The 23,902-nt window shown below is 50.5% G+C and overlaps 4 protein-coding genes and 1 long non-coding RNA gene across 6 annotated transcripts; 3 read left to right on the top strand and 2 right to left on the bottom strand.

Annotated features, from left to right (window-relative positions):
• Positions 1 to 218: 218 nt before the first annotated feature.
• Positions 219 to 2,680, bottom strand: LOC120692501. 2 transcript variants are annotated; one of them, XM_039975819.1, is made up of 3 exons: positions 2,391 to 2,680; positions 1,480 to 2,325; positions 219 to 1,339 (listed from the first exon to the last, which is right to left on the bottom strand). In XM_039975819.1, exons 1-3 carry the CDS (start codon positions 2,646 to 2,648, stop codon positions 1,076 to 1,078), a joined length of 1,368 nt encoding a protein of 455 aa, XP_039831753.1. In that variant the 5' UTR covers positions 2,649 to 2,680; the 3' UTR covers positions 219 to 1,075. The 2 variants fall into 2 exon arrangements, with proteins under 2 accessions (XP_039831753.1, XP_039831752.1); XM_039975818.1 differs by having other exon boundaries at positions 219 to 2,325.
• Positions 2,681 to 5,091: 2,411 nt separating this feature from the next.
• Positions 5,092 to 7,756, top strand: LOC120691824. Its single transcript, XM_039975020.1, has 7 exons — positions 5,092 to 5,297; positions 6,396 to 6,498; positions 6,646 to 6,708; positions 6,825 to 6,872; positions 6,988 to 7,041; positions 7,169 to 7,232; positions 7,369 to 7,756. Exons 2-7 carry the CDS (start codon positions 6,400 to 6,402, stop codon positions 7,407 to 7,409), a joined length of 369 nt encoding a protein of 122 aa, XP_039830954.1. The 5' UTR covers positions 5,092 to 5,297; positions 6,396 to 6,399; the 3' UTR covers positions 7,410 to 7,756.
• A 1,555-nt stretch (positions 7,757 to 9,311) lies between these two features.
• LOC120692624 (transcription factor bHLH150-like) lies at positions 9,312 to 10,441 on the top strand. The gene has a single exon (XM_039976006.1). The coding sequence runs from the start codon at positions 9,544 to 9,546 to the stop codon at positions 10,117 to 10,119; it is 576 nt and encodes a 191-aa protein (XP_039831940.1). The 5' UTR covers positions 9,312 to 9,543; the 3' UTR covers positions 10,120 to 10,441.
• A 7,819-nt stretch (positions 10,442 to 18,260) lies between these two features.
• On the top strand, positions 18,261 to 21,781 carry LOC120693331 (probable folate-biopterin transporter 4). Its single transcript, XM_039976753.1, has 7 exons — positions 18,261 to 18,560; positions 18,899 to 19,026; positions 19,322 to 19,543; positions 19,657 to 20,109; positions 20,200 to 20,397; positions 20,903 to 21,040; positions 21,149 to 21,781. Exons 1-7 carry the CDS (start codon positions 18,447 to 18,449, stop codon positions 21,408 to 21,410), a joined length of 1,515 nt encoding a protein of 504 aa, XP_039832687.1. The 5' UTR covers positions 18,261 to 18,446; the 3' UTR covers positions 21,411 to 21,781.
• Positions 21,720 to 23,886, bottom strand: LOC120693332. Its single transcript, XR_005682963.1, has 2 exons — positions 23,697 to 23,886; positions 21,720 to 22,279 (listed from the first exon to the last, which is right to left on the bottom strand). It is a non-coding gene; the product is annotated as an uncharacterized LOC120693332 (long non-coding RNA).
• Positions 23,887 to 23,902: the final 16 nt, after the last annotated feature.

The following is a 23,902-nucleotide window of genomic DNA, read 5'->3' as shown; positions in this document are numbered from 1 at the left end:
CATGTGCACAGTCCAACCGCAATACAATTTCCTTGGCAATTGCCAGTTGCAAACGCACCGAGCCGATGTGTTTGGCGCTCCAGCTTTTCAACGCTTTTGCCGTATTGCGTAGCTTATGGTCCAGGCATCTGAACGCATCAATCTCAGTAGTCGCCCACGGCAGGGGAGCACGCCACGCCTCCTCGACGACCTGGAGATACCCGTCACATTTGGGCCAGAAGTTCTCGAAATGAAATCTCTTGAAATGAGGAAGAGAGCAGTCAGTTTTCAGCAACAAGGGGGCGTGATCAGAGCATTCCGTCCCCAGTGCCGACAACTCATGATCAGGAAAGTCATGCACCCAATCCTCCGAGGCAAACACACGGTCAAGACGCTCTAGCGTTGGTCTCTCTCGATCGTTTGTCCAGGTGTAAAGGCGCCCTTTAAGGTTCAGTTCCTGCAACTCGGTGTCAACGATGAATCGTCGGAAACGGTTCATCATTCTTCTATTTAGATGTTGATTATTCTTATCCGCCGCTTGATAGATAAGATTAAAGTCTCCGCAGACAACCCACATCCCATCACAAGAGGTTCGAACATCCCTGAGCTCGTCCAGGAAAGCGATCTTGTCACAATCAGCTTGAGGGCCGTAAACGCAGGTTAGCCACCAGGAGGTATTATTCTGCAAAAGAGTTACCATTGCCGTTAAGCAGTACGACCGAAAGGATTGATTAGTAACCGACCACGTATCTCGCTTCCAGGCCAGCAAAATACCACCACAAGTGTTAGATGCCGGTTTAGCAACGTAATCAAAAGCAGCACCACAAGTCTCCCGAAACACACTAGCGGAGCAGTCATCAAGTTTAGTTTCTTGAAGAGTAAGCAGAGAAATGTTTTCCTGATCCACCATTTCACGTACCACATTACATCGGGCCCTAGAGTTGAGGCCACGGACGTTCCATACCAAACAGTTTTCGCCTAACATAACTAACAAACTTTTGCGACTTGAAAGAAACAACCAAAATGGCCTCAAGACACCATTACTGGTGCGGCCGGCTCCACAGCTAGAGCTCCCATTCCAGCTGGTAACAGCGCATCAAGCGCCTCGCAGTGCAATTTGGTTAGCATTGAGGAGAAAGTATCCGTAAACTGCTGGAACGAGGACGCATCCGGCGGGCGACTGTCCGATGTTATGCCCATCTTTTTCATCATCACATTCTGGGCCTGGACCGCGGGCTTGGTGGCGCGATGTCGTGACTTTTTTGCCAGTCTCTCGCTGCGCCTGATAGCAACTGTCTCTTGTGGCTGACGGGAGCGTCGCCGTGGTGGAGAGGTGTTTAACACCGGCAGGGGAGCCTCCCTGCACACAGAATGTGCAAAATTAACGACATGCTCGGTCACAGGTACGTGATTATCGGCAAAAAGATGGAATGGTAGAGTTTCCTTTGTTCCCCGGGCGACCGTTACGTTATTTGATACAGCAGGAGAGGAGCAGACTACCTGCGCCATTTCCGGGACATCGAAGCGAATCGATTCCAGGTCAGCCAAGGTGGTGTCAATAGCAGCAGCATCGTCATTGCATCGAACAGAGCTGGGCTGATCAGGAAGAATCCCAGCCTCAAGGCACATAGGATCAAACTGGGTATCTGTCAATGGACTGACAGATTCATGGAACACCTCATTTCCCAAATCTGCACGTGACAGCCAACGGCCTAAGAAACCGGAGGCTTCGTCAATCATAGGATCAAAGTCCACGGCGACCCTCGCCGCATCTCTGTTCACAGCTTGCAGATTAGCAGAGTCAACCAAGGAACAGGGGCCCGACCTGGTGGACGGCTCAAGATGTACCGGCGGAAAAGAGCCAAATCGCAGGGGGGGGGGGGGGGGGGAGGGCAAACGATTGCAAGAAGTAGCCGGTAATCCGCGACCAAAACGCCAGAGAGGCGCGGCAGGAGGCACAGATGCACACACCTGCGCGCAATCGACTGCCGGAGTGCTAGAGTTTGGGCCCCCGGTGCCCGCAGAAGCATTCGAAGAGTTGCCAAATCCCGGAGTGCGGAAGACAGTCCGGCGCGGCCACGGACCGGAGCGAGACGACTGATGAAAGCCCGGGTAATCCTCATCGGACGGTAACGTGCCGGAGCCACCAGAAGAGCCGTTGTCGTCCCAGTCCTGGACTTCCAGGATCTCAATTTCAACTTTATAATGAAGCAGAGGTAGTTCATGATGTATAATCTCTTCCGGTCGTAAAAACAAATTATTATTTGCAAGAGTATCAACACGTTCAGGGATACGAACAATGGCTTCATTGGGGATGAGGTCAGGATCAGCACACCAAACGACCACCTGAAAACGACGTGAATCAGCCCGGGCCACCGTAGGAGGAGTTGGCTCAGGATTTGCACACGCACTATCAAGAATAACTTGCGCGGCGGCAGCAGACCAAGCATGGGCTGGAATTCCCCTGATCTCGAGCATGACACGGAATCACATTGATTCCCCCTCCGCCGTGGACAATCTGTTCCAGCGACGAAAACGAAGTACCAAATCTGCCCGGGGCAAAGGGGGTGTCTCAAGAACACGATGGAGGTCAGATGGATTGCGAAAAATGAGCAGGAAATCCTCCGGCCAGTAGCGATGAAGGGTAAAATCCCCGCCGGGAATGCCATAGTTCTCCTGAACAAATCGCCGAACCTGATAAGGGGCGAGAGAAGGGCGCGTACCAACTACCAACACGACCAAGGCAGTGGCAGCGAGGGCATTCTCCGCCTGCTGTAACTCCGCAGTGCGAGGTATGGTTCTGGTGACGAGTTGCGGTCGCCGCGAAGGATGCCCCCGTGGGAACTGCGGCCATGTGCGAGCCTCCGGTGATGGTGAGCAACCCACCGGCGAGGCAGCACAGATCGAGGGAGGGCCGGAGTAGGCGCGACCCGTGGAAGCCGACCCCGAAGAAGCCGTAGAAGCCGAAGCTGCAGAGTGGCACCGGCTCCGAGAGTTGGCCGCCGCCGCGACATCAGAGGCAGGCCCGAACCGCCGTGTGGGACGACCTCGGCCGCGCGGAGGACCCGGAAAGCGGGGACGCTTGCAGTTCTTGGCCATATGGCCGGCCTGCTCACAACGGAGGCAGCGCGACGGCTGAGAACAGCGGGAGGCCACTTGGTCCGTCGCCAAGCAGTTGAAGCACCTGCCCACCAAGTCGGCGGGGACAGGCCGGCGGGGACGACGAGGAGGGCGCCTCGCCTCACGACCGCGACGCCTGTAGACGACCGTACGGAAACCATCCGCATCCACCAGGGGGTCCCCCGCACATGGTTGGGGGGAGCAGCGACCGAGGACGCCCGACGTGCATCAGCCATGAAATCGCCCGATCTGCGCACCGGAGAGGTGGATCTGCGGCGACCCTCAAGCACAACGCCCTTTCCTCTTGGGGAGGAGCTCGGTGGAATCCAGTTGAGTCCATCGTCTTCATCCTCCGAATCCGACGGAAGACTGAAGCAGATACCTTCGGGGGAATCGACCTCCCCATGCGACGGCCCAGCGCCAGCAGCCGGGGTGAAAGGCGGCGCCTCAGGATTGAGAGCCTGACGCCGGTCTGCGCCGGACCCATCGACCGAGCGACCGTTGCCCGAAGGGGGCGGAGAGGGAGAGAGGCCCATCCGCAACCAGCCGGGGATGCGGCAGGGGCGTCCGCCGGTGCCGGGAGGGCCGCCGGCGATCGGTGGGGTGGCCGCCGGGACCGGGTGGCCGCCGGCGGGATCTGTTTTTTGGCTAGAGAGAGAAACTAGAGAGAGTAGAGGATCTGCAGTTGGTTATACAACTCCAACTATTTGCACCATATGATAAAAAAAAAGCTATTGGGGATGAATTGGTGAAGTGGAATGCAACAAGGTTTGGTACAAATTACATCTTCCTAGATCGGGAAGAGGAAGAATTTAGAAGCGACGACACAACACCTGAGCCCAGCGGTGATGATGGAGGCCGCGGCTTCATGGCGACGATGATGATGAGGACGACACTGGAGGGAGTGATGATGGTGATGCTGGAGGGAGTGGTGGTGCTGGAGGGAGTAGTGGTAAGGTGTCACCCCTTCAGTTTACTGGGAAGACAAATTTCACCCATGCCACACAGGATCAAGATCATGGTACACCCACCTCACAACGACAAACGAGAAGCGGTAGACGAGCTAGATCTACTCCAAAGTACGCACCGCATCTGCAACTCCCCCCACCGTATAGGGGAAGGTTGCCACCATCACCGCTACCGCAACAACCTATTCATCTTAACTTTTGGTTACCAAGTGCGTATGGATTGCGGGTGTGTATCTGTTTAAGTGTGTTTATTCAATCTTTTGTTCACCTCTCATATTCACTCCATCTAATAAATGTAAGAACAATATTATGAACACCATGATGCAGATGATGAAGAATGGAAATTGCAATGTGTTCAGACTTCATGAATTTGTATGGATATGTAGGAAATTTTGCATGGAGTATCATGTATCCGCTTAATTAATGTACTCATATTTGTATGGACTCTCATTTTATTAATTTATGAAACTTTGCATGGAGTATCATGTATCCGCTTAATTAATGTACTCATATTTGTATGGACCCCAATTGCAAAATATTAATATCTAGTTTTCTTATTTTCCTCCGAAAAACATGTTTATCAGCACACATCACTGATTTATCATCGGTTTTTTTGATAATCACTGATAAATAATCGATAATCGTTTTTTGAATTCGGACGTACTTATCAGCTGGTATTGGCGATTTATTAGCAATTATCAATCGATTATCGTTACCGGTGGTAACTGATAAAGTGCTTATCAATGAAAATGTGCGCCAGTGTCCACGGCGGCACGACCTCCCTCGCCATCACCATCCACCCAGACGAGACGATAGATTGCCATACTGCAGTCTGCACCGACGAGTCCGTTGTTTTGCACGGGATCTCCGGATTTGCTGGTAAGGCCCTGCGTTCAGTCTTCTGAAATTCGGGTCACAGAGCATTGTGCATCCATCCGGTCCCGTATTACCCATGTGCGACGCACGGCCGCCGGCCGCGCGCGCTTGATAACGTCCGAATTAGCGGTGGTAGGCTCCACACGGTCTCCTTGATCCAGATCCGGACCGACCCGAGCCGATCCAAATCATCACATTGCTTTCCCTTGCCGCGGCTCGTCCTCCTCCTCTTGTCCTCGCCTTGCCGTCCTCAATTCCCTCGGCCTCCTTCCCTGTGCTGTGCGGTGACTTGTCCTGTACCGGGCTGTTGACTGGAGGAGAGATCCATTCGTCCGCACCTCTCTTCTTTTGCTGGTAAGGAAATCTTGAACCTTTGCTTGCTTGCTTGCTTGCTTCCATGGATGCGATCCTTGCAGTATTTTCTTTGCGGGCTAGCTAGCTGTGACGACTTGAGCCCCCAGCTCAAAATCTTTGATTTGCCGCGGATTGCTTTGCTGCGTGGCGTGGGGGTAGCTTCCCTGATCGCTGTTCAATTCCCAGAATTTTGGGGGGATTTCTTTGGTTTAACCAGAGCCGCTAGGCTTGCCCCTTCCCTCATCTCACTCACCTAATGTTCTGATCATATCAGTAGAGAACGATTTCGTTGTGGAGATCGAACCGTTCGTTCGGTGCAGATGGTTATGATTTCTTATGCTACTCCAGTACTGGTGGTATTGTTTAATTTCTACATGAACAATTGGAGGGCGTCGCCCAGCATGCTGACAGTAATTCATGGAGTAGGAGTCTCTTTGGATATGGAGCCTCCCTCAGGTTCCAGATTCAGAAAGCAGTTGAAGCTTGTGCTTCTTTCTCATGCCAGTTTTTTTTTCTTTTTTCCTTTTTGTTGACTTGGCATCCGTGTCAATTGCCTTGAATTATAAAAAGCAGTTGCCCAATTGGTGCTTGTTTCAATCCTACCGAAACAAAGTTATACTGCCGGTTGAAGCTTAAAAGCATGTTGGATTCCTGGGACATTAACTGATGAACATAAACACTGCTCCTCAAGAATCTTAGGTTTAACATCTACCACACATGAGCATGAGTCTGTTAATAATTAGTGCAACTAACGAGCGAAACAAATTGAGGGGATAGCTGAATCTGGATCTGACCTTTGTTCTGTACTAACAGGAAAGGCCGAAAGGGAAGCCATAACATGACATTCGAGTAATATCAAACAGAGTAACCAGTGCATTAATGAAAATGTAAATGGATGTGAACAAACCAACAAACTATTAGGTGGCGGAGTAATATGTCCATAGCGAAAAGAATGTATTACCTCACCTCTTCAGAAAGCACCATTCATTTCAATATTTGCCTTTCTGTTATAAGCCATACTGCATTGACACTGTAAAATCGTGGCCTCCATCAGCTTTATTGTGACGCTTTTATTGACATCTGTGATCCTTTTTTTAGCATCATGTCGGAGACGAAGGACTCCAACTCTGCTGCTCTTGATGGAAATCCTGAACCTATGGATCAAAGTGAAGACAATTCTATGCCGTCAGCTCAGCAACAGGTTATTTATTTTCTGCACTAGTTCTAGATATTATAGGGCTATCTAATGTCACTCCTGCACTCCTTTTGTGATAGAATAACCAGCAAAGTTTCTTTAAAAGTGGCACGAGAGGTTGTACTGAACATAATAACATTTTCCTGTGGGCAGGAAGAAGCAATCAAGAAGAAGTTTGGTGGACTAATGCCCAAAAAGCCACCACTCATCTCAAAGGTTCATTTCTGAATTTGTTCACTTTATCACAAAATGAAATAGCGCCGCAAGATAAGATAGTGTCCACATAAGGAAACTGCTTCGACCAGTAACTGAATTATTCTCTGTAATTGTAGGATCATGAGCGGGCCTACTTTGATTCTGCTGATTGGGCTCTAGGAAAGGTATTATTATTACCCTTTTCTTTTCTTTTGGCTCCAGTACGTCTATGCAGAGCATACTTGAGTTCCAAATCGAATGGTTTAATGTCCTGACATAACACTTGGTTGTGTACAACAGCAAGGTGTTGCCAAACCCAAAGGACCACTGGAGGCACTTAGGCCAAAGCTGCAGGTACACTCGTGTTATCTCTACATATGGCCGTATCCAGCACCCTGATCCAAGTCATGATGTGTGTTTTTGCTGAGGTTCAGCTTTTCTGGTCCTGAAATGAAATATCACTTGTTCTTGTTTGTCTCAGCCAACACGTCAACAGCAACAACAACGTGCAAGGCGCTCTATTTACACTTCGTCAGAAAACGAGGGTAAGCTCTTTGTGGGCAACGCCTTTGATCCGGCCCTTGTGTACAAGCAAAGCTAAGCTAAGCATAGGGGTTTGCTAGTAGAGCAAATGAGGATGGGCTTTAGTTGTCTGAATCAACTGTTGACGCATGCTTGCAGACGGTGACAGCGCTGGTGCTGAGGATATGAACATCAACTGAAGTGGCCCTGGAATCTGCACGACGTGCTGCGTTGTTGGAGAATTCAGTTACTTCAAGCAGGCAGCCCGCTTTCGGTCGTCGTGTGGATTGATTCGTATAAGAAAATCCTCATTATCAAGTGTTGCGTTGCATTTCCCCCATTGAAGGACAGAGGTGATCCATGCATCTCCACATGAGAATGAGATGATGGTGTACAAGGTTAATTAGTTCAGCATTTGGCATGAGATAGCCTATGATATCATTATACTGCATATTTGTTTGTGGATAAATATATGCTGCGTGTTTCGTTGAGCATGTATGAATGAAATTATCGATGACGGTGGTGGAGCTGCAGACCTGCAGTAACATGATGGCTGGACCAATCATACCAATCAACTCTGCCTGCCTGCTTATGATGGCTGCTCGTTCTGTCAGTCAACTGCCTGCTCGCTGATGGCGAGAGTCAGTCAGTCAGAGAGGGACATCAGTTTCTGATGCGCCTCCGGCCGACATGGCCAATACAGTGCTCCTGATGCATTTACCTTTTTTATGAAGACAAAAATAAAACCGGAGAACCACAATTACCACACAGAGAATATATAAATGGTGTGCTGCCTGATGAACAAGGCAAGGCCAAAACCAAACGCACCTCAACTTGTAATGATAAAGAAGGTGAGTTGATCACATTTCGTTCTCCTTTTCTTTTCGTTTTCTTTTGACAAAAAGAAAAAGGATGAATCGGTAGCGTGATGCTAACTCGATAAAGGGCTTAAAGCGAAACAATAAATAATTACTGCTTCCCGTTGTTATTATTAAGCTACGAGAAAACAAGTGATGGCCCTTTAGATTACTGAATTTTTTACGAGTATTTTCTTCCGTTTAGTTTTCATCAAGTCAGACCAAGGGTTGAAAAGGGGTATGATGGAGTTTCCTATTACCTCATTCTCTTGTGCTTTCACAGGAAAAAGGGAGAGAGCGTTAGTGTATGTGAGCAAATGTTAAATGGCTAAACCTGTTGATATCAGTTAGCTACAAATTCATTTGTAGGCGACGTTTTCTTCAAGTGAACACAATGGCGACCAAGCTCAGTTGTGCTGATTGAGCACATCACATGCAAGCCACACAGATTAAATCAATTCAAGGCTATGTGCAACGAACTAATAAAGCAATCAGTCTGCTAGCTAGCTAGTTGGCTGATACTACTTCATAAAGAGAAAATTCGATTCATGCCACCACAACTCCATGAAATTGGGTTTCATGTTCAAAATCATGACACTCAATGGCATGGATTTCAACATGAAATCTAATTTCAAAAAGTTGTAGTGGCATGGATCCAACTGACCCTTAATAATAATGCTAAAATGAATTGCTACTATGTATACAGTTGTTGTAAAGGCAGTACAAGATAGATAATGAGGAAAAGGGCCCGGCGAATTGCATGCAATTGAAGGGAAGGAATCGGCGGCCCATCCCATCTATGATTAGTGGGCCCCTCCCCGGCCTGTTGACATGTCTCCACTCACCTTCTCCCTCCATTATATATGTTGACAAAATGAATTAACAACAATTTTTTTCCAATAATGAATTAACAACAATCGCATCAACTCCATTGTCTATTATGTATATTTGTATGCCCTTAACCATAACCCATCTATCCAATCATGATACATGATGTACTCTTCTGAGTTTGCAAGCCAAGACATGAGCACGATTTGGTGATGCGTTTCCTGATCTAGCTGCTAGCCTGCTACTAATGAGTGGAATTGCAAAGATGATGGTAAAGAACCAGAGCTGGACCAGAGCAGTCAGCAGAAGTGTTGTGTTGTGTTGTAAAGAGAGAGAAGCAACAACCAAGCAAGGAGAAGCCCACTACCACTACTCTAGGCCCTGTTTGGTTTGGAGAAGCCCACTACCACTAATCAGCAGCAGCAGCAGCAGGCAGCAGAGCAAATAGAAGAAGGCGGCAGGACAAGCGCAGCGCACCCACCCCAACCCAATAATCTCTCTTTCCTTTCTTCTTCCTCCCACCACCAGTCCACCACCACCACCATCCTCTTCCCTTTCCCCCACGCCCCAAAATCCCCTTCTGCGTCTCAGCTCTTCGGGAAGGAACAGGAATAACCGGATAAGGCCCAGGGCGGGCGCGGGCGCGGCTATGATCTCCTCTTCGACTTCGCCGCCGTCGTCCTCGTCTGCCGCGGCAGCAAGCCGCTCCGGTGGCAATAAGCCGCCACCGCAGCAGCAGGCCAGCAAGTGGCGCAGCGGCACGCAGCAGAAGATCTACGGGCGCCGCCTGCTGGACGCGCTCCGCGCCACGGGCGGCGGCCAGCCGCGCGCCGTCAAGGCCGCGGCCGACTCGGCGCTGGCGCTCACGGCGCGCGGCCAGACGCGCTGGAGTCGCGCAATCCTGCTGGCCGGCGCCGCCTGCAGCCGCCGCCGCGTGCTTGTGAAGGCGGGCGGCAAGATCCGGCGGCGCCACCGCCGGCCGCAGCATGCCAAGAGCAAAGCTGCCGCTTTTGCAGGGGCGGCGGCCGATTCGAAGGAGGGCGGCAAGGTGCAGGAGCGGCTCCGTGTGCTGGGCCGCCTCGTCCCGGGATGCCGGAAGCTCCCGGCGCCAGAGCTGCTCGAGGAGGCGGTCGACTACGTGGCGGCGCTGCAGATGCAGGTCAACACCATGCGCGCGCTCGCCGACGCGCTGGCGGCCGCGCAGCTCTCCGACGCGGAGAGGTGAGGAGGATTGATTGGCCTGGCAGCCTGGCAATGGCCCCATGACATGATTGATTGATCACCAGCCGACCTGCAGCCAGCTGATCGGGATTGGGGAGGAGGGCGATTGCATTACTCTATGGTAATCATTGCGTTCCGTTGCTTTGATTGGGAACGAACGATTAAATGATGGTGGGATTGTCATGAACTAATGATCCATGCATATGCTCATGGTTTGTAAATTCCTTTCCTTGCTTGTTGACACTTCTCTTGTTACTGATGGGTGGATGATCCAGCTACCGGAGACTTCTTTGTGCAAGTGAATGCTGTTCATCGTCTTGTATTGTTTCCGCTCTGCTCTTTTTTTTTTGAAAAGCATTTCCGCTCTGCTCATCTGCCGTGCTGTGGAGTACCTACCTACCATCTGCTGTCGTGTTACGTACCAGCTGATCATCATCTACTCATCTGTATGTTTGGGAAATCACTCCGTTCTCTTGGTGTTGTGCTGCTCTGCTCTCTCTCTCTCTCTGACAGACATTCCAGATTGGATGATGACCTGCCCTGCCCTGCTCTGCCATGAATGGAACGGAATGGATCTGGCCTGACACCAAGATTAATATAGTCTACAGGACTTCCTTGAGATTTCTTCCACAATTTTCATATCATTTTTTTTTCTGGAACACATACAGGGTGAAGCTAGATTCTTTTCCCTGGGCTTACCAAAAGCGTGCATCAATATACACAAAATTTTCGAAAATGCAGTGTGAGCACTATAAGATACGCAATTTGTCGGTGTACTGATCCAGCGGTCCAGACCCAACTAGTGATGATGCTGCGTGTTTCCTCGTCCCAGATGTTGATGCAAGAGGCAACACAGTAACGCACGGGTTTATCCTGGTTCCGGCCGCGGGGCCGTACGTCCAGCAAGGGGGTGTGCGAGGGCACTATATTATCTTGCACCGGAGGTGCCTGTATTAGGGGGTACAGGCGAGAGAGGGAGAGAAGCACCCAAATCTCTGCTAGAGAAGGAGTTGATTGAGGCGTGTGCCAATATCGGAGGCTCAGTGGTGTTGAGTGTTGCGTATTATCGAATGGATCCGACCGCGACCCCTTTAAAGAAAGCTCGCCTCCTTCTTTTATAGACACAAGAAGAGACGGTGTACAAAGGAGGGACGGTGTACATGCGCAGGGGATCGTGGAAGTCATCTTTCCTCCGAATCGCGGGGGTGCAGTGGTCGAGCACTGTGAGAAGTACACTGTGGGGCATCGCGTCGGCCGTGTCAGCTGTCCTGGGCATCGTCCTCGGCCTTGCAGAGATCGCGCCGGCGTCCTGACAGCCCCAGCAGGCGGCGTGGTCGTCGCTGTAGGGTGTACCGTCTTCCAGATGTGGCGTGGCGGCGTTCCGTGGGCCCTGCAGGCCAGGCGTGGTCCTGCATTTCTGGGTTGGGTTCGATGCCCCACTGGGAGACAATTAAGCCCAAGAGCATGGCTCGAGGGACTCCGAACACGCACTTCTCGGGGTTGAGTTTTACCCCTTTAGCCCTTAGGCAATCGAATACGATCCTGAGATCGGCAATCAGGTCGTCCGCCTTCCTGGATTTTACAATGATGTCGCCGACATATGCCTCTACGTTCCGCCCGAGATGGTCCCCGAAAACGTGGAGCATACACCGCTGATATGTAGCTCCGGCATTTCTGAGGCCAAAGGGCATCGTGACGTAGCAGTACATGCCGAAAGGCGTGATAAAAGATGTCGCGAGCTGGTCGGACTCTTTCATCTTAATTTGGTGGCAACCAGAGTAAGCATCAAGAAAGGATAAAAGTTCGCATCCCGCAGTTGAATCTACGATTTGATCAATGCGTGACAAAGGAAAGGGAACCTTCAGACATACTTTATTTAAACTAGTGTAGTCTATGCATATCCGCCAACTCCCATTCTTTTTCTTCACTAATACAGGATTAGCTAGCCACTCGGGATGGAATACTTCATTGATGAATCCGGCCGTCAGAAGTTTCTGCAGCTCCTCGCCGATCGCCCGGCGCTTGAGCTCGTCGAAACGTCGCAGGTGCTGCTTAACCGGCTTGGAGTTGGGTCGGATATCAAGGGAGTGCTCGGCGACCTCCCTCGGTATGCCAGGCATGTCCGAGGGGCTCCACGCGAAGATGTCTGTGTTGGCGCGGAGAAAGTCGACGAGCACCACTTCCTATTTGCTGTCGTGGGTGGCGCTGACCTGCAACGCCTTGTCGTCGGAGCGATTCGGGTCGAGGGGCACCTTCTTGATACCCTCGGCGGGTTCGAAGCTTCCCGCGTGTCGGTGCGTGGAGTCCAAGGCCTCGCTTGCCATTTTGTCGAGGGTGGCTGCGAGGGTCTCGTCCTCCGCTTGAGCCTCCGCGTGCTCAACGCACTCGACATCGCACTCGTAGGCGTGCTCGAACGAAGAGCCGATGGTGATGACACCCTTCGGACCCGGTATCTTCAGTTTGAGGTAGGTGTAGTTGGGGATGGCCATGAACTTGGCGTAACAGGGATGGCCAAGAATGGCATGATAGGATCCCCGAAACCCCACCACCTCAAAGGTGAGTACTTTCTTGCGGAAGTTGGCTGCCGTGCTGAAGCAGACAGGTAGATCGATCTGGCCGAGGGGTTGGACTCGCCTCCCCGGCGCAACGCCATGAAATGGTGACTTGCTGGGGCGAAGTTTGTTCAGTCCAATCCCCATGAGCTCCAAGGTGTGGGCGTACATGATGTTGAGGTTGCTGCCTCCATCCATGAGCACCTTGGAGAAGCGGGTGTTGCCGATGCTGGGGTTGACAACAAGCGGGTACCATCCCGGGTTTGGGACGTAGTCGGGGTGGTCTTCGCGGCCAAAGGAAATGGTGTCCTTCGACCAGTCGAGGTAGGATGGCGTGGCCTTGGTGACGGAGAAGACTTCCCGGCGCTCACGCTTGCGCTGCCGAGAGGTCATGTTCGCCATTGGGCCTCCAAAGATGAAGACGGCGTTCTCCACCGGGGGGAACTCGTCATCTCCACCTTTGTTGCCAGTATCCTTTTTCTTGTCCTCGTCGCGATGCGCGACGCGGTTGTATTACTTCTTGAGCATTTCGCATTGCTCGAGAGTATGGTTGACCGAGCCCTTGTGGTAAGGGCACGGCTTCTTGTGCATGTCATCGAATAGGCCGCCTCCACCTCGAGAGGGGCCTCGAGGTCCTTTGCGGTCCGGGGCGGCGACGAAGGCCTCGTCGGAGTCTTTCGCCCGTCCCGGTCCGTGCTGGATTGGTGGGGCCTGCTTCTTCCCTTTCCTCCCCCGCTTTTGTTTCTTGGCGGGGGCTTTGATCTTGGCGTTGCCGCCCTCTGCGGGCGCATCTTCCTTGCGCTTGTTCGGCTTGTCGTCAAAAATGGCGCCAACTGCCTCCTCATCGATGGCGTAGTTGGTGGCAGCGTCGAACAACTCGTTGGTGTTGGCGGGACAGCTTCGCGCAAGCTCGTGCACCAGGTTCCTGCACGTCGTGCCCTCGAGGAAGGCGTTGATGACCTCGACGTGGGTGACGCTGGGGAGCTCGGTGCATTGCTTGGAGAAGCGCCACACATAGTTGCGTAGGGACTCATTGGGCTTCTGCCGACACCCTTTGAGGTCCCAGGAGTTCCCAGGGCGCACGTACGTGCCTTGGAAGTTGCCCACGAAGATCTGGACCAAGTCGGTCCAGTTGTGGATCTGGTCCGCGGGCAAGTGCTCGAGCCATGTTCGTGTGGTGTTAGCAAGGTGAAGGGGAAGGTTGTGGATGATAACCGCGTCTTCCGTCGCACCACCTAGCTGGCATGCTAGGCGGTAGTCGTTGAGCCAGACTGCGGGATCGGTCTCGCCCGAGTACTTGACGAGGGTGGTGGGCTGTCGAAAGCGCGGGGGAAAAGGAGCGGTTCGAATCTCCCGGCTGAACACCCGGGTGCCCGGAGGCTCCGGTGACTTGCCCCTGTCGTGCTCGAGGTCGAAGCGTCCACCCCGTCGAGGGGTATACTTCCTGCCGTTGACAATGTAGCGGGCGTCGCCATCGCCGGCATGCCCGCGCGTGTCGTGGAGTCGCTCCCTTGCGGGAGCCTTTCCAATGCGGTCGTGCACCGAGGGTGTCTTCGCGTCATGCGCTACGGCTGCCTTTCCCTTCCCTCCTGGTACAGTGTGCGCCGAAACCTCGTGGTCCTGGCGTGCAGTCCCACTGGGCTGCCTCGGGACTATCGAGCGCATGCGAGACGCAGAGCTCTCGGCCTACTGCACAGCAGCTTGCTCGATGAGCGCCTGTGCCTCGCGGCGCAGGTTGCGACCCGAAGTTGTCGACAGCTCGGGCATCGCTTGGAGTAGGTAGGCCACAACGACGAGTTTTTCGTCGGCCGTTTTCAGTTCCGGAGGTTTGTCGACGTTGTCATCTGCTAGGATCCGCTCCCGGGCAAGGCGTGCCGTCGCCCGGGCATGTGCGCCACGCGCGGTGCGCTGTTGCTCGAGTGCGGTGCGCAGCTCCTGAGTCTGCCGACGCTGCTCGTCGAGCTTGGCTTGAAGCTCCTTGAGCTGCGCCAGCTGTGCCTGTCGCGCCGCCGAGCTTGACGAAGAAGAAGGGGCCGCAGTCGGCACCACCGGTTGGTTTGCCTGCGCGTCTGCCCCGCCGTTCCCTTCATCACCCGGAGCGTTATCCTCTTGCCCATTCGCGAGCTGGACCATGAAACACTCCCGGGTGGGATCGCAATCCCCCTCGCTGGAGTCCTCGGAGCAAGTGAGGCAGTAAGCCGCCGCGAGCTGGAACGAGCAGAAAGCGTCGGGGTCGCGGACCCCGGAGTAGTCCTCGGCCTCCTCGGCTGTGAAGTTGTCCATGAAGAAGCTGATGTCGTCGGCGATCGAGCTCGCCGTCTCGGGGTAGGAGTCGTTAGATCGACAGGAGGTGATGACCCGGTAGATCCTCGTACTCGGCAAAGTTGGTGCTGGATGAAGGGGCGTAGGAGGCAGCGTTGCGCATCCCGATGGGGAAGGGCGACGCTGCAGTCGCACCCCCCTGGGAGGCACTAGGGCTGCAGTCGATGATGGTGCCGGCGTAGCTGACGCCGAAACATGTGATGACGAAGCGGTGGCCCCGTCGACCGCGATGCTGAGCCGTGACATTGCAACCTCAACCCACATGGGGGAGCTGAGGCGTGCCGCCCGGCGCCGCTCCACGCGCGCTTGTCGCGAGTGCTGGCCCGAGCGCCTGTTGCGCCGAGCTGGTGAAGTCGGAATGTCAGGGTTGCGTCTGGGCGAGAGGAGCTCCATGAGGTAACCATTGCCGGTTGCTCTGAACTCAAGGCTCCCGAACCAGATCACGTATCCTGCTGGGAGCGGATCCGAGACGCCCATGGGGAATGGGTTGGATTTGCTCGCCATCCCTGGAGATCAAATGGGAACAAAAGAGAAAATATCACGCAGCGTCCCCTACCTGGCGCGTCAACTGTCGGTGTCCTGACCCGGTGGTCCGGACCCAACTAGTGATGATGCTGCATGTTTCCTCGTCCCAGATGTTGATGCAAGAGGCAACACAGTAACGCACGGGTTTATCCTGGTTCCGGCCGCGGGGCCGTACGTCCAGCAAAGGGGTGTGCGAGGGCACTGTATTATCTTGCACCGGAGGTGCCTGTAGTAGGGCGTACAAGTGAGGCGAGAGAGGGAGGGAAGCTCCCAAGTCTCTGCTAGAGAAGGAGTTGATTGAGGCGTGTGCCAATATCAGAAGCTCAGTGGTGTTGAGTGTTGCGTATTATCGAATGGATCCGACCGCGACCCCCATAAAGGAAGCCCGCCTCCTCCTTTTATAGACACAAGGAGGGACGGTGTACATGCGCAAGGGATCGTGGAAGTCGTCGTCTTTCCCCCGAATCGCGGGGGTGCAGTGGTCGAGCACTGTGGGAAGTGCACTGTGGGGCATGGCGTCGGGCGTGTCAGCTGTCCTGGGCATCGTCCTCGGCCTTGCAAAGATCGCGCCGGCGTCCTGACAGCCCCAGCAGGCGGCGTGGTCGTCGCTGTAGGGTGTACCGTCTTTCAGATGTGGCGTGGCGGCGTTCCATGGGCCCTGCAGGCCAGGGTCTTGCATATATATGTGCGCCAACGGTAGTTGGGCACGTGGCGGTCCCGGGCCCCCCTGGGTGGAGTGCTAGCGCGTGCGCAAAGGGGGTCCGGGAGTCACGTGGAGGTCCTGGACCCCTCGAGGGGGAGGTCCGGGTCTACGGCTGCTAGTGCTGAGCATCCCTCCTTGGGGGACGTGTGGCGACGCCGGATCTCTTCCCGAGCAGAGGACGGGTCCGGGGCCGCTGGTGTGGTGAGGTGGAGTCCGGACAGCAGGAGTTGGCAGAATAGTAACGGGAGCTGTGCCGGGCACGTCTCGTACCACGTCGCAGGTTTCCACAGTGTTGCCATAGCGTCCGGGATTGCGGAGCAGTGACCGGAGTTGGCGGACGGGACTCCAGTCACAGCCACTGTGGGGAATGGCGGCCTGACGCCGTCTGTCCTGGGCGCTGTGGAGGAGTGGTTGGCATTTAATGCCTCCGTACGACGGTCGGGTGAGCGGAAGGGGCGTTTGTCCTTTTCGTCGAGAGGTGGTCTCGAGCGAGACGGAGATGATTCACCCCGCTACCCTCGAGCGAGGCGGAGACGATTCGCCTCCCCGAGGGTAGGCTCGCTACCCTCGAGCGAGGCGGAGACGCGGGGCGCGGTCGAGGGTCTCGATGAGAGCCCTCGAGCGAGACGGAGATCACCCCGCGGGTCCGAGGAGGGGCGCGGATGGGCCGCGTGCTGGGCTTCTTTGAGTCCTTTCCTTTCTTCCAGATTGGAAGGAGGCCGTAGGCCTTCGTGGGCTCAGTTGCCTAATATGGGTTTGCGTTTTTAGGGTGATTTTAGTACCCCGATTAGGGTACTCCTAATCGTGGTCCCCGACACAATTCAACTGCACATGACTAGCTCAATAAGAAATAGCTAATCGCATATCTTGTTTTTGAAAAAAAGTTCTGAAAAGAGCAGTCAATGAAATAGTACATAAGGTAAACATTCAACCAAAAATCTGATCCGCATCTCATTGTCAAGTCTGTAAAATATAACATCCAAACATACAACATTTGATGTACAGAGATCTATGAATCTATCTACTACACTCATTCAACATTATAGGGCCTGTGAGGCAAGGACCATAACTTAGAATGACACGTAATAAACACCTATCATCAAGAAACCTGATTAAATAAGAATATTTTCAGGGTTTTTTTCGAGGTCAGTTATAAGAAAAACAACCTGAAGGAGAGTGATACATGTTTATACCTCAAATTGAAGTCATACGTATCCTCAAGAACGTCCCGATCTTGGCATCAAACCCTCGGATCAAAGAATTTCTAATAGGAAGACAGACATTTCTCTAACTTTTCCTCCTCTTTTTCTTCTTAGCAGCCTAAACAAACACAAAGCTGCTAAGTAGAATACTAAAGTAGCATCAACGTATAGGCAAAATCCCATACAGGTGTATACAGAAGAATACTCCCTCCATATTTTTATAGTTGACGTTAGGATAGAAAATTGCAGTTCAATTTAGTGCAAATCTATGATCCGAAACGTCACCTATTTGCATATGGAGGTAGTACAGGAGTATACCGGCCTTGTTTGGATCACGATAGAGTTCTAGCACGCATGTTTCTCGAAAAAGAAATCTCATATGCATTATATACTAAATGAAGTCTATTTGCAAAATATTTTCAGGGATGGGTATAACTTTTCGCGATGAATCTAATGACGGCAATTAATCGATGATTTGTTACAGTAATGCTACAGTAACCATCCTTTAATCGCGCGGTCAAAGGTCTCATTAGATTCTTCAGGGTCACTAGCGCGGGGATTCTGAAATTAGTTTTGTAAATTAGCTTTATTTGATTCCGTAATTAGCGGTCAAAATATCACTATTTCTAGCACGGGGAGAAACCTAACAAGGCCACCGTTTACAGGGCTGCTTTACTAATTCTTTCACAGCTGGCGCTGGGCTCGGCAAGAAATGGCCCAATAGGAAGGGAACTTTCTCTCTTCACAACAAGAGCCCATCTCAAGAGGCCCATCCCTCCCTCTCAAAAAAAAAAAAAAAACGAGGCCCATCCATTCCTCTCAGTTAGTCAGGTCTCTGAGCAGTTCTCAGGTCAGCAGCAGAGCGCGTGCGCGCGTCCGTCCGCGGACTCCCCGCGCGGCGCGGCGAGGGAAGAAGAAGCAAGGGAAGCCAAAGCAACTCCTCATCTCGCCTCTCCTTCCTCCCCCGTCGCCTCCCTCCCTCCCGGCTGATCCGTCCAGCCCAAACACCACCAAGGAAGGAAGCAACATGGCGGCGGCTCCCGCCCCGCCTCAGCATCAACAGGCGTGGTGGCCGGGGCGGATGGGGGCGGCGTTCGGGCCCTCCTTCCTCTGCCTCGTCTGCCTCATCTACTTCATCCAGGTCCGTAAATTCATCCTTTGGATCTCAATCTCATCGCGTCCGTCAGGACCCTATTTGGGTGGAGTGCACAGATCGGGCACACGGAAATGCCAGAAATTTATGCTCTTCGTATTTGACACCACCACGATCACTGGCCATGCTCTGCGATTGGTCAGATCAAACCTGTACCATGCCTGGTTACCTGCGACTGCGAGTTCCTCCTTTCAGTCAATGAATCAAAATCTTACCAACAGCCTGATCTTTCTGTAAATTTACACATGCGTACTGCTCTATGTTTTCTTCCCCCCACATCAGTCATTCCGCTAAATTCAATTCTACTGTTCCTTCGAACATTTTAGGGTTTCAGGTCTTTTGTATGGACGGCTGTCTCCTACCAGATGAAGGACATGATGAAGCTATCGCCCTCCACATCGCAGTTTTTGGTCTCCCTTGCATATTTCCCTTGGAGCATTAAACCTATATATGGGTAATGTTATGTTCCGTTGCCTTGTGTAACTTTTTTCGCTCTTCCTCCTGTACTACTGTTACCAGTCAAACTTACCTGAGATTATGTTTTTTCTATGCCACAAATGGATAGTACGCTCTATATGCCTTTTCTGCAGTGATGCCTGCTTCTCGATACTATTTTCTCGTTACTCAAAAACAAAACATGCCTTGATGCATGCAAAAACCACATCCATTATGCTTCTCTGTAAAATCTAAATTCTCGTACCTTTTACCTAACTGGCTAACTATATACTAATACCAATTGTTTTCTGCAGGATCTTGTCAGACTGCATTCCAATTAAGCAGAGGAAGCGTATACCCTATTTGATCATTTCTAGCTGTCTTTCTCTACTTCCCTGGCTTATCCTTGGGCTATCACAGACTTTAAGGACCTCAGCCAATATGCTTACTGCTTTGCTCATATTACAGAACCTGGGATCTGCCATGGCAGATGTTGTTATAGATGCAATGGTTGCAGAAGCAGTTCGATCAGCAGGGTAAGTTTCTAGGTATATCCTGTGTCCCTATTTGGCATGCTGCTATGTCCTAAAAAAAAAAAGGCATGTTGCTATGGAGTATTGTGACCCAAAACTCACTACTTTTATTTCAGGCCAGAGTTTGCTGGTGATCTTCAATCATTATCTTGGTCATCAATGGCTGTAGGTGGGATTTTGGGGAACTTATTGGGAGGATATGCATTATCCAATCTCCCAATCCATGCCATATATGTTGTTTTCTCAGCCCTCCCATTCTTTCAACTCGTTTCCTGCATGTTTGTTGAGGATTCTCCAAAAGGATACCAGAGTGCCATTGATGAGCATAAGTATGTAGACAGTCAAAGTGCTGTTACTGCCTTTTCTGGAAAAGGGTCTAGTGAAGCTCTTGGATATGAGGGCACTAGAAGGCGAAAGGGAACTCGTAAAATTAGTAAAAGGACACCAGTGTCAAAGCGGGCTGAGGCTAATGAGAAACACAATGTCTCTGTCAATTCATCGCCATCTTTGTCTCTGAGATCAGCCTTCTTCAGTTTGTGTACAGCTTTTAAGCAGCCAACCATTCTGCGGTAACCAAAGACTCTTGCTACATTCTCTCCAATGTATACCCCTATCTTTGATCGAAGTTACTAATTGGTAATTTTGTTCTTTGAATCCAGACCTATGGCGTGGTTTTTCTTTTCAAATGTTACAATTCCAAATATCTCGACAGTCATGTTCTATTATCAAACAGAGGAGCTACATTTGGAGGCATCTTTTATAGGGACTGCACGTGTGATTGGATGGTTCAGTCTGATTCTTGGCACATATACCTACAACCGCTATTTTAAGCGCAAAAAGCTCAGGAATATTCTTGTGTAAGTTATTTGTTGAAGTTATTTCTTTGTCTGAAAGTTACCTCCAAGTCATCATTTCCATATGGGGGTAATGGAACTAAGTAGCTTTGTTCATTTGTTTTTTCTTCATAGGACTGTAAGTCCATTTTTGACAAAATATGGTTAATGTACTTGATTAGGTGGTTGCCTCTTCTGTTCTTAGAGCAAAATTTCAACATCTCAATCCACCACCTTTTTGTTTTCTCCATATCTGCATATGCACCTTAAACTGAATGCATGCTGGATTACCCCCACCCCCGAAACCCTACTTTTTTCTTTGTCCAGTGTGTTATGCTTCTATAAGCCATAGCTGCTCACATTTTCATCTGTATTTTGGCCTTTCTCCAGTTTGGTAAACTCAAAGGTTTGATAGTTTTAATTACTCCTGTTCCTAGACACAACTTCTAGAAATCATTGGCCAGAACACAAATGTAGAAACATCTATTTGTGGCTGTTAACGTCTAACATTTGATTTTAAGCTTTCCAGGTTTGCTCATGCCGGTCTTGCCATAACTAGCCTACTGGACATTGCTTTGGTGTCACGGTTGCACGTTCCATACGGAATTGGTGATAAGTACATGGTGCTTTGGGGATCTGCTTTGGCTGATGCAATCAACCAGTTCAAGTATGCCCCTAGTTATCTTTTCTTTTAATTGTGAAACTAACTAGCACTATGGCACTTGATCTCGAACCATTTGCAAGTTTCTGACAGGAATGTTTTACCATTTGGCAGGATGATGCCGTTCCTGATCCTGTCAGGGCAGCTTTGCCCACCTGGAATTGAGGGCACGCTATTTGCTCTCTTCATATCCATCAACAACCTTGGTTCAACGCTAGGTTCATTCCTGGGGGCTGCTCTTGCGTCGGCTCTGAACATCTCCACAGCACAGTTTGACAATCTTGCTCTGGGTTTGGGGGCACAGCTGATTGGTACTCTCTTACCGATTGGGTTCCTGTTTCTGATTCCAAAGGAAGTTACAGGACTAACATCATAGGTTGAGGGGTGCGGGCCTAATCATACCTATTTTATTTCCCCAGAAGGTAATGGTCTGTGCCCGAATTCCGAATTCCTGACTCACTTACAGCTCTGTACCAGTCTGCCAGAGTGAGAGGAGCATATTCTTCATATCAAGGAAATTAAAATATAGTAGGAAGCTAGACAGTTTTGTTGAAAGATTTATACGGCTCTGAACCAGGATGAGAGGAAAGAGTAGTGCAATAGATGTTTGGGCATACTGAAGTTGATATTACTTTACATATGTAGAAATTGGAAAACGTGGCAGCGAGAACAGACAGACATGATCTTGAGTGATGTTACTGACGAATAAATCTGAAAATATTGGCTGCATTGTGTAATACCTGTTCATTTGTTTGCTATGATCATTTATATGTATTGTGATAATCCTATTGCTGCTTGTACTCCAAAGGAAAGGAAGAAATACCCTCACCCAATTCCATTCCATTGGTTGTGGAAACTGTTTCAAAAGCGCTGATGCTTCAAACCACCAATTGGACGTGACATTTGGCTGCTTGGTCGTTCCATTGTACTATCTATCCAACAAGTGAATGAGTTACCCATCTCGTTAGGAATTCAGAATACAACCTATTCTGATTTAACCTCTAGTATAGAAACAATTAATGTTTCACTCATTACAAAAGCCTCAAAACTTTTCTTGTTTGCCGTGAGGAGAAACTATAGTTGACTGATGAAGACCGTCTTGTTTCATCTTCAAAGCCATCTTTTCGCTTTTGCAAAGCTAAAGCAGTAGCATAGTTGTAAGAATAAATTTCTGTCCGAGTGAATCCAACGGTAGTGTGCACAAGTGTTGCACTGAGAATTGGGCATCCGAGCAGTTGATTGATCCTGCAAAGTATTGAACAAACAGGAAGCAAACACACTTTCAAATTCAGACCTTAATCCTCCTTGTTTATTTCAGTGTGTTGTTCCCTGTAACCAAATGGTAAAAAATAACCGTTTCATAAAAAGGTAAAACATAACTAAACAAAACAAGATAATATGATCACATAGATAGCAGACATGAGCAAAATAAAGCACGAATTAGAGTAGACGTGCTGTGGACACCGTTGTTTGGTTGAACCTACCAGCACTGCAAAAACAAGAAGCATGCATGGCAATTCTACCTCGGCGCCCAAAACTGCAGCAAAAGTGTACGATAGGCTTCGTCTTTCAGTTTGGTCAGTTTAGATATTATTATATTAGCCTGGGAATTAAGTTGGCTAGTTTGTTACTGCATTGATCTGGCTTTTAGTGCTGGCTCTATAAGTTGAGTATCGGAAAGTAATATAAATATTTGAACTAAAAAGGGTTGGAGGTGCAGAGTCACCCATTTGCACCCCTAGTTAATACGATTCCCCCCAAACTAGCTGCTCAGAGCCTCTGTTGACGGAGTGCAGAAGAACTGCAGTTCAAAGGAAGGTTGTTTCTCAAATCTCGATGTTCAACATCAAATCATTGCTCAGTAAATTCAAGTGAAAACTAACCAAACGAACTACTCCTTGGAAATGGTCGATCCACTCGCCGTCGCTTCTCCTTCCACCACACTGTCAGATCAGAATGGGTGCGTCAAATTCTACTGGCTGGTGGCCTTCGAAGGTGACCGGAGCTGGCGAAGCTCGACTGAGTGCCAGAGCTCAGCAACCTCCATTTGAGATTGTTGTTAATTCGGACATCAAATCAAGCATGGGGCGTCACCAATTTGTCTGTGAGATGTTCTGGTAATTTTGTTATTCTGTTGACAATTCCCAAGCCCAACAATGTGGCGTTGCGACAATCTTATCACTTGTTGCTGAATACTAAAATGAAAGCTATCCTATGTAAGCATTCAAACCATCTCTGAATATATAAAATTATATACCAACGAAAAGCTAGTTTGAAGCAACCTGGAAGGATTATTATGAGATGGAGAAGAGTTCGGAACGCAAAAAATTCTTGATGAAACCAAGCACATTATCAACATCATCATGCAGAGGTAGAAAGAGATGACAGACAAGTATGGACGAGTAGCTATGAATTGAATTTATACAGCAGTTCATAACAATACTAGGAAAAATTGCTCCATATGAAACTGACAGACAGTAGTGTCCTAACATTTCATAACTCCATAGTGACGATGTATATCATCTTCAGCTCTGAACCAGTGGACATAAATCGTTTATGCCGTTAACATCTAATAAAATACAATGTTCCTGAAAATTCAGGAATGCAGGGTGGAAAATGGAGGCCACTTCACGATGCAAGGGAGAAGAAGAGAAACCTTTACCGGGAGGGCTGGCGGCGGGACGAGCTGGGGAAAGCCGGGGGACGGCGGGCGCAGGGGCGGGTTCCTGAGCTAGACCTGGAAGGTGGAAGGTGCGGTAGCCCCCCCTCCCGGGCCACCCTCGCGTCGGCAGCGTCGGCAGCCACGTTACGGCGTGACGCCGTGCGCCACCCGCCACTCCACTTGGCCGGCCATCACCTTGCGCTTGC

This window comes from Panicum virgatum, chromosome 9N (assembly GCF_016808335.1).
Source record: "Panicum virgatum strain AP13 chromosome 9N, P.virgatum_v5, whole genome shotgun sequence".
NCBI classification, from domain to species: Eukaryota; Viridiplantae; Streptophyta; class Magnoliopsida; order Poales; family Poaceae; genus Panicum; species Panicum virgatum.
This window is presented reverse-complemented; position numbering and strand designations above follow the sequence as displayed.

Coding starts and splice junctions, on each gene's coding strand:
- LOC120692501 (XM_039975818.1), bottom strand. CDS start 2,648: ATGGCATTCCCGGCGGGGATTTTACCCTTCATCGCTACTGGCCGGAGG. Junction 2,326..2,390: donor CGCGCAAGTTATTCTTGATA/GTGCGTGTGCAA, acceptor CGTCGTTTTCAG/GTGGTCGTTTGGTGTGCTGA.
- LOC120691824 (XM_039975020.1), top strand. CDS start 6,400: ATGTCGGAGACGAAGGACTCCAACTCTGCTGCTCTTGATGGAAATCCT. Junction 6,873..6,987: donor CTGATTGGGCTCTAGGAAAG/GTATTATTATTA, acceptor TGTGTACAACAG/CAAGGTGTTGCCAAACCCAA. Junction 7,042..7,168: donor CACTTAGGCCAAAGCTGCAG/GTACACTCGTGT, acceptor TGTTTGTCTCAG/CCAACACGTCAACAGCAACA.
- LOC120692624 (XM_039976006.1), top strand. CDS start 9,544: ATGATCTCCTCTTCGACTTCGCCGCCGTCGTCCTCGTCTGCCGCGGCA.
- LOC120693331 (XM_039976753.1), top strand. CDS start 18,447: ATGGCGGCGGCTCCCGCCCCGCCTCAGCATCAACAGGCGTGGTGGCCG. Junction 20,398..20,902: donor AAGCTCAGGAATATTCTTGT/GTAAGTTATTTG, acceptor TAAGCTTTCCAG/GTTTGCTCATGCCGGTCTTG. Junction 21,041..21,148: donor GATGCAATCAACCAGTTCAA/GTATGCCCCTAG, acceptor ACCATTTGGCAG/GATGATGCCGTTCCTGATCC.